Source organism: Halyomorpha halys, unplaced genomic scaffold (assembly GCF_000696795.3).
Source record: "Halyomorpha halys isolate HHAL.00 unplaced genomic scaffold, Hhal_1.1 Scaffold543.1, whole genome shotgun sequence".
Lineage (NCBI taxonomy): Eukaryota > Metazoa > Arthropoda > Insecta > Hemiptera > Pentatomidae > Halyomorpha > Halyomorpha halys.
The window spans coordinates 601,007-609,487 of NW_027114701.1; the positions used below are offsets into that span (position 1 = coordinate 601,007).

Sequence of the window (8,481 nt, forward strand, 5' to 3'; positions counted from 1 at the left end):
ATTAAAATGAAATTAAAACAAAAAATAATATATAGATGTAGGAGAGTACTCGATGAAATTAAATTTATTAGACTAATATCATGGAATGAGAATAAGTAATGATGGATTCTGAGATAAACCAGTGCAAGAATACTTAAAATGTAATAAATATTTTGAGCTCAATGTTTTTGAAAACTTCATGGGATCTCACAGTCATTTGAGCCAACAAACTTAAAAATTAGTTGAGCCATTAGTCATTAGTAAAAATATTACTACATAACAAATGGAGAGGATAAACACATTACTTTCCTTGTGGTTAAATCATATCAGGAAAAAAATTGAACATGTTGAGTTTTTCAGTTAAAATCAATTAGACTGGTCTGGCCTGAATCTGTGTTAACACCTATAATCTCATTCCACCGAATCATGGCAAGTTAGATTTGCAATAACCACTATTCCCTTGTTGTGAAATGATTTTTCAGTAAAAAAACAAAATAAAAATGAAATAGTAAAACAATAAGAATAATTTAAACAAAATATTTAGAAAATAGAAATAGTTAAAATTTAATCTGTAAGAATATTCACATTTCATAGATGATTAGGTCATTAATATAGACACTGAATTTGATAGAAATTATGCTAACAATGAAATTCAATGTAAAATTTAAATAAAAGATATGTTAATTTAAACCTTGTATGAGGTCTTAATGGTCATATTAGGATGTATAAATAGAATATAAGTAAAATAAAAGTGTGTTTATTTTTCAGCGGCAAGACTCGTTAACATTGAATGTCGTGCCTGGGCGAAAAATATTATTTACCAAAGACAAACTGGAGCCAGAGACAGGATGGGATCGGTGCATTTCGAAATTCTTGTTGACCCATAATATTGAAGTTGCAGTTACACAGCAAAAGCAAATGAAATTAAAAAAAAAAATATAAGTGTTCTGTAAAAGTTGAAGGAACTGAAACTATCAGTATAAAAAAATGAAACAATCTAGTCGGAGAAAAGGCATGGTTCAACAATATGCCTGATCTCATATTATTTAGAATTTGAATATTTGCTTTTGAAACGGACATTTTCAAAGTTTTAAATGGGTACTTGACTCATTCCCATGTAATTTTCTTCTTATTTTTTTTCTTTGTAGAAATTTAAACTACTGTCCAAAACAAGCTCATCGATTTTAATATAATTTTGTAGATTTTAATGTTTTTAATTTTACAAATGCATTTACCATAACTTTTTTGTATATATGTAAAAAAATGTATATTTTTTTAAAATACCAAATTAACCTCAGAAGTCTCATTCAGTTATTTTAAAATTAATGTTATTATTTCACAACTTGACTACTATTTATGAGTATTCAAAGTTGTCAAAATGAAAATTTTGTTCTGTAAATTCAGATTACTTTTAATTTGAGAGCCAAAAGAATCTACAAAGTATTTATTGTAAATAATATAAAAAATAAAAAAAAAAATGAAAAAGAAGTTAGTTTCAACTGCTTAGTTCCATTTTGTGAATTTTGTTTGTGATAAATGTAGGATAGGCAATTGTTTTTATTTTTTTTAAAAGTCATTTGTCACTATTATAATAAATTTCCTGAATGTAGAAAATTAGGCATAATCCAACTCATTTGTATGCAATGTGCAAAAACTAAGGCCAAGATGTTGTTAAAATTCAAATGAATTTTAAAAGAAAACAACAATGTATTTTTTGTTTCACTGTTTATCTAAATTCATATAATAATAGTCTATCAGCTAAACTATCAGAAATGCTATTTTATACAATAACTATTTATAATTAATAAAACATATATGAGAGGATCTCTAAATAAAAAAATCTAATACTGTTTTATAAAATTGTTTGTTCTCAATTGTTCATGTATGGCCAAATATTACTTGGGGATACAACAAATGTGTGACCCAGCTAAAAAGAGAAAAAATGCATTCCAGAAACATAGCCTTAAATTACAATATATGTCTCAGGAAGAAAGATAATCTACCTATTTGCATTTTTGGCTATTTCTGAAAACATTTTTGAATACATTTGTTAAATAAATTCAAGGAAGAAAATACAAATTATTTGCAAGAAACACTCAATATTTACCAATTATCCTTCCTTTTTTAAATTTGATTTTTATCTAATTTAAAATGAAATGTAAAAGTCATCAGTCTTTTCCATTTGTATAAAGCCAGTATCTTAATAATACAACTAAAAAGATCATCTGGACAAATGTAAACTTATTTGCACTGTTTTTGCTGTTGGGCTAGAGTTGCAAAAATGTTCTAAATGATTCATTTTAATTGTGGTATTAAAAGACTTGAAAAAAAAAAAGTTGATCATGAGAATAAAGTTGCTATTGGACCACCTTCTATATCAAGTATATAATTGAAATATTGGAGGCAATGGAAAAAATAAAAGAATTCTTTGCTTGATTTAATTTTCTCATATAATAAATTTCAGTGGACCAATCCATCTTTCATTACCTCAAAAGATAAAACAAATAAAAATGAAAATAATCCCACAATCGCAGAACCACAGAGTGGCCACAATCCTGCTCTGATTTGCTGAGATGAACAAGTGGTCTAAAGTTATTTTTTGACTTACTTATTTCACAGTCTATAACATCATATGGCACCAATGTTGGAAAAAATAGTTGGCTTTTTTCTTACAGAAAAGACAAAATTTCAATTATTTTTAAAGGAATTATAAAAAAAAAATTGTAAATTGCATCACAATTTTAATGTTTACTAGTACAACAGCCGTTTTAACAATTATAATGAATTGGTGCATTAGTGAATAACTTTATAAATAGTAAACAATGTTAAAAAGAACTGTAAATTTCAATTTATAAGTATACAAGTCCATTACAATTTTAATTATTATAAAAAATGCCAGGCAGTAAAAATAAGAGATGTGCATTATCTGTAAAACATATTACATAAGAAGAACATTTTATAAAAATTTATGACATGTATATTAACATTGTGAAAGTTAAGAAAATTGTAATCTAGAATCTTGAAAATCACTAATCTAGAATCAGCAATATTTTAAATATGAAATTTTGTTAATTAAGAATTTTACTTTGAAAATGTTATATTTATGCAAACTTCTTGTTATTTATTCTTAATATATGTATATGTGTAAATGTAATACTACTGTTACAAACGGCTATGAAATTTGTGCACCAATTCAATAAAGAAAAATTACAATTGAAAAATCTATTACATTTTTTGAATTCATATCTGTAATTTACTATCACATTAAAAATACATTGATGAGAATCAGTTTTACATAAGTAATATTATTTTTATTATCATTTATACTAGACACATACAGTCAATAACTTAAGGTAGATTACATATTATTGTTTACAAATATACAGATTTATTGGTTTACTAATTATTCTAATTATATTAATGGATTTGATTGAAAAATATACTCATATATTTGCCGTCAAGATGAAAGGAATTAAAACAAATGTGAACTATGTCCTATTCCTATTTGTAATAGACCAATACTGGTTCCATATATTATTGAAAATAAAATTTTTATATATCATTTTGTTCGCCATATACATCACTAACAACACATAAAGATATACAACAGTTTTAATTAATTTTACACTATATACAAAACTAAACTTTATTTCCTAGGAACATAAGAAAGAGAGGTGGGGGTTTATTCAGTTATCACTTTATAATTTTCTCAATCATTACAAATACTCAAAATTATTAAGTACTGGTGAGAGGGAAACTTTCATTAAATATATACATGTATTATCTATCAGAACATCAGTATTGTTATTTTTTCTAATTGTCTTCTTTCCTCTTTCTTTTTATTATTATTTGATTATTGATTCTAAATTCTTGGTTAAACTTAATAAACAGGAGAAAGGTCTAGAGTCAGGTTTCTTATAGCGTTATTGCGGGTTGTGCGCGAAGATTTTATTATTTGCAACACCATAGCTTTGCAGTCATGGCATACAGTCATCTTCAATCCTTTTAATTTTTCAGCTTTCTGCCTTCCCAGGGCACGGGCCCCAGCAACACGCCATCTGTAAAAGTTGTTTATAATTATAAATCTTATTTTAATAATAAAAATACAATATAACTAAAATTAAGTATAATTTTCATATTACCAACTAAAAAACATAAAGTTTACATTTAATATTACAAGAAAAAGAATAACAAAATAAATAATTAAAAAAGATAAATGCACATTTGTGTACATGAACTAGAAGCCAGGAAACATGAAATTATGTAAGTAAATAAATTTTTGTTGGGCAAGACTTGACAACAATGACTTTTCCAGAAAGAGAATACTCAATAGCATAAAATGACAATAAAATAATTGATGATAGAGAATGTGGGGAAATAATTTATTAATAATGACGTTTTTCTAATGAGTATGGGAAGGAATTTCTAGAACGAAGGAACCATGAATAATATAGGATTTTTTATGAGAAGGAATATACAAGTTTGTGGCTGAGATGTTGGGTTTAACAGGTTTGACAGAACAGGGAAATTGACAGAGGAACATGGGGTAAACAAATAAGGTTGTAGAGAGGCTGTTTGGATCTAAAGGTTAGGGAGAGAAATATATGTAGGAAGTATTTCAGTCAGTAAAAGGAATGAAGCCACTTTAACTCGCATATACCAACTGGAAACATGGGTAGAACTTAGGATCTCGAAGATGATAGATCTACTAAAATGAGTCATGAATATATATTTCCTTATCTTTTGTTAACAAGATTTTTAGGGGTAAACAATCATGAAATTTTAGAACTGTTTGTGCATAGTGATGGATTCACGGCTAATTTGGGATATATGACCATTCCTCAAGTCAAACTGGGCAAAGCAGCAGGTATTAACGAAATCACTCCTAAAATGATCGAATATATGGGTAGTAAAGGCTAAGAGATGTTCCTCCATCTTCTGAATCTCATTTGAAAAGAAAAGAGAATTCCTAAGGACTGGGAAGTTGCAGTGATTGTTCCTATTTATAAGGGGACAATCGAGAGTGTGGTAACCACTGAGGAATTTCACTTCTCAAAATACTCAGCAAAGTGTACTCTAGAGTATTGGAGACAAAAATAAGAACATTAGTCGATAGCCAGCTCAGAGAGGAACAATGAACAATTTCAGAGCACAATGAAGCACGCAAGATCTCATCTTTGCAATGCGACAAATAACAGAGAAGACCGTCGAAAAGAATAAAGAACTTTCAATTTGCTTTGTGAAACTTCAAAAGGCTTTTGATAGGGTGAGAAAGGAAGACATAGAGCATGCACTGTCAGATAGAGGCATTGATTGAGGGACGACCTTGGCAGTGATGAGTCTTTATAATAAAACCAGGAATGTGGTTAGAACAAGGAACCACATGTCACTGGAATTCGAGACAAAGCGAATGGAGAAAGATTAGAGCATGTCCAGAATTTCAAATATCTAGGTGCTCATCTCAACGAAAGCGGCTACATTGATGAGGAAGTTTCTCAAAGAATCAATGCAGCTGGAAGAATATTTAGTTTTCTTTGAAGGGATTTCCTGGGCAAAAGGGAGGTGACGAGAAAAACTAAAATAATGATCAACAAATTGACGTTCCTCCCTATTCTTTCCTACTTTTCAGCATTATAGATCCTCACCTCGAAACACAAGTGCCAGATCCAATCTATGGAGATGTGATACCTTCATAAAGTGGAAGGAAGGACATGAAATGGCTGAGAGCATCTTAGAGAGACACAAACTAAGAAGGTTCAGACACCTCCTTCGAATGAACTGCCAGAAAGACATGAGACTCGTGTGGAGGAAAGAAGGCCAAGGGAATACCACGCATTTCTTGGTAGGAGAGTGTTAAGGAGGCATTCATGAGGCGGGATATGGACTAGAGTAGGAGAAGGGAGATGGTCCAAGAGCAAGATATCTGGTCCAGACTCTGCAAATTGTAACCTCACACTGCGAAAGCAGTAAAGGGGATGAAATGATTATGATGATGATGACCATTCCTAAGTCATTGGTAAGTGCTGATAAAAATTGCTCTAAGGTTTCTGAGTTTTGGGTTGGCGATTGAGGTAGAGTAGGGGCTAGTAAGGAAGATAGTTGAGAAGGTGTTCAGAACCTATGAGGATGGCCTTAGTTTTTTTGGTATTGAGCCTCAGATCATTGTTTGCTACCCAAGTGTTGATACTATCTATATCTTCTTGAAGCTATTGAATCACCTGGAGAATTATGAAAGGATGAAAAATTAGGTAAAGTTGGAGTTTGTCAGCATATAGGTGGTATGCTATGTATGTTATCATTCTTTAGTAACAGTGTCTAAGTTCTTAATAGTACAAACAAAAGAGGAAAGTAAAATTAAAAAAGTAGCCTAAATATAAGCTATACACATACTTGTCTGATGGTGCGTAAGATGGGCTGGAAGGAGATAGTGAAATAGTCCCTTCTGATATGAGACTGGTTGACATCTGGGAAGGAGGTGCAGATCTGGTGAGCTTGGGGCTAGTGGGGGCACTTCCCATTCCATAGGGCAGAAGCTTCAGCTGAAGGGAGCGTGATAAGGAATCATCATTGGGTTCGGTAGGAGATAGCATGCTTGGGGTCAGTGCAACAACGGGCACATGAGAAAAGTGCTCGGTAGGAATTCTCATCTGCAACATAAAATGAGATGTTTAATAATAACAATTATAGACACATTGATTAAAAGTTATAAAACTAATTGTGCCTTAAAAATAAGTGAAAAAGAATAAAATATGTCTTTTTAACAAAAATATTACTAAAAAAAGTTAATCTTTTAAAAATTGAGGTAACCTTTATTCCCATCTCTAAGAAAATTTATAATATTATAATCATGTTTTTCTACAGTATAAATAATAATTACAAGAAATATGAGGTGACCAAGTGAATTTATTTCAAATATAAAAGTATTAGTCCAACTGAGAAGAAACCTCCTCCCTTTCCCTCCTTCCTAATGTTGGAGTACATAGCACATCATTGGAGGTTTTATTATCATAATATCTAAACAATTATATATTTTAAACAACATATATACATATATTTTCACCAACAAATTACTTTAAAAAGTAGGTATTTTTTTCAGTTTTTGTATTCTTTGAAATTGGCAGTAAATATCTTTTATTTTACGAATCTTTTGAAGAAATCTTTCAGAATTCTTTTGATCAAACAATATTTTGTAGGCAATGGCAGCATCCCAGTAGTCAACAGGTTTTAGTAACTAGTAGCAAACTGGATTTAGTAAACTTGAGTTTTAGGAACGGTTACTCAATATCTGCTTCATCTCCAATGTCACCTTGATAGATGACATTGATGATAGATGATGATATGTGAATCAATGATACTATTGTTCACGATTTCGCTTGTCCTGTCGACATGTCGGTCTCACAAGAGATCCACCCACCACGGTAGCCTTACTTTTCTGACTTTTAAAACAGACAATTATAACGAGTAGGTTGGTCAATGTACAACATGTCACAATCTCACAAAAGGAGATCATAACACAAAAAAAAGCAATCCCCTTGCCAGACCCCTAGAGAGCAACGGTCCTATATCACTTTTGAAATATTAGCTCAAAACAGGAAGAGGAGACTTTAAGATAGTTGAATCAAGCAATATCAGTAATCACTTAAGAAATAATCTTGATCAGAGCCTGTAAGTTCACTGAAAAAAAAAATAGATTTAGTTCATTAATGATTCCAACAAAACATTCAACAATGGCTTAACACTAAATCAGTTTAAATTTATCTTATTGTGTGTTTCATTTTTTATTGCACCCCCTCAATCTTCTTTTTGAAGCTTTAAACTTATTAATGCCACTTTCTTAAAATATCCCAATAAAACAAAATAAAAATAAAAATAGCAAATGCAGATTAAATTCAAGCAGTTAGTTTGCACCATTTATTCTTCTTTTCCTATATATAGAATAGCTCTATGGATAATTGTAAATTTTTTAGCTCAACAAGGAGGTGCTGCAAAATATTTCTAGCCTGCATATTTTCTGCTGCATATTTTTTTTAGCCATGGAAGGGTGCCAAAAAAGTTACTTTTAGACATGACAAGGGACCATCTACTGCCTAACAGGTGCTAACTGCTACCCTTAGGTGATACCAAGTCAAATAAACAACTGAACAATACCTATGAATATATAAATCTAATCAAAGAGCTATAGCTTAAATTCATTTCATTTGTATAAATAAACAAAAATTAATTCACTAAACAATAGTGATAGAAATAACGTTTTTACTACCACTTGCATTTGGCAACTAAGTTTCACTATTTCCCACCAAGAATTTGAAACAGTGACTGTTGATATTTTCTAGACAGGAAATGACCATACACATAGTATGCATGAAAAATAAGATTAAAGGTTATACATTTCTCAGAAGTTAAATAAATCAGAAAGAATTTTTTTTTTTAAACCACAAGGAGTGTTAAAGCCCAAAAGTATATATTTTGTTTATTTAGTTTAATTTTATTTACTTCCAACTG

At 30.2% G+C, this 8,481-nt stretch overlaps 2 protein-coding genes across 2 annotated transcripts in view; one reads left to right on the forward strand and one right to left on the reverse strand.

The window, feature by feature from the left end:
* LOC106684105 (sodium/potassium-transporting ATPase subunit beta-2) overlaps window positions 1-1,913 on the forward strand; it is a 112,502-nt gene extending 110,589 nt beyond the window's left edge. Inside the window, exon 7 of the mRNA XM_014425995.3 lies at window positions 748-1,913. Coding sequence (XP_014281481.1) covers window positions 748-866 — 119 coding nt within the window. The 3' untranslated portion in view covers window positions 867-1,913. The remainder of the gene's footprint in view (window positions 1-747) is intronic.
* A 151-nt stretch (window positions 1,914-2,064) lies between these two features.
* LOC136796867 (protein spire-like) overlaps window positions 2,065-8,481 on the reverse strand; it is a 26,466-nt gene continuing 20,049 nt past the window's right edge. The window contains exons 6-7 of the mRNA XM_067051860.1: window positions 6,370-6,626; window positions 2,065-4,037 (exon numbers count right to left, since the gene is read on the reverse strand). Of these exons, the coding sequence (XP_066907961.1) occupies window positions 3,860-4,037; window positions 6,370-6,626 (435 nt within the window). The 3' untranslated portion in view covers window positions 2,065-3,859. The remainder of the gene's footprint in view (window positions 4,038-6,369; window positions 6,627-8,481) is intronic.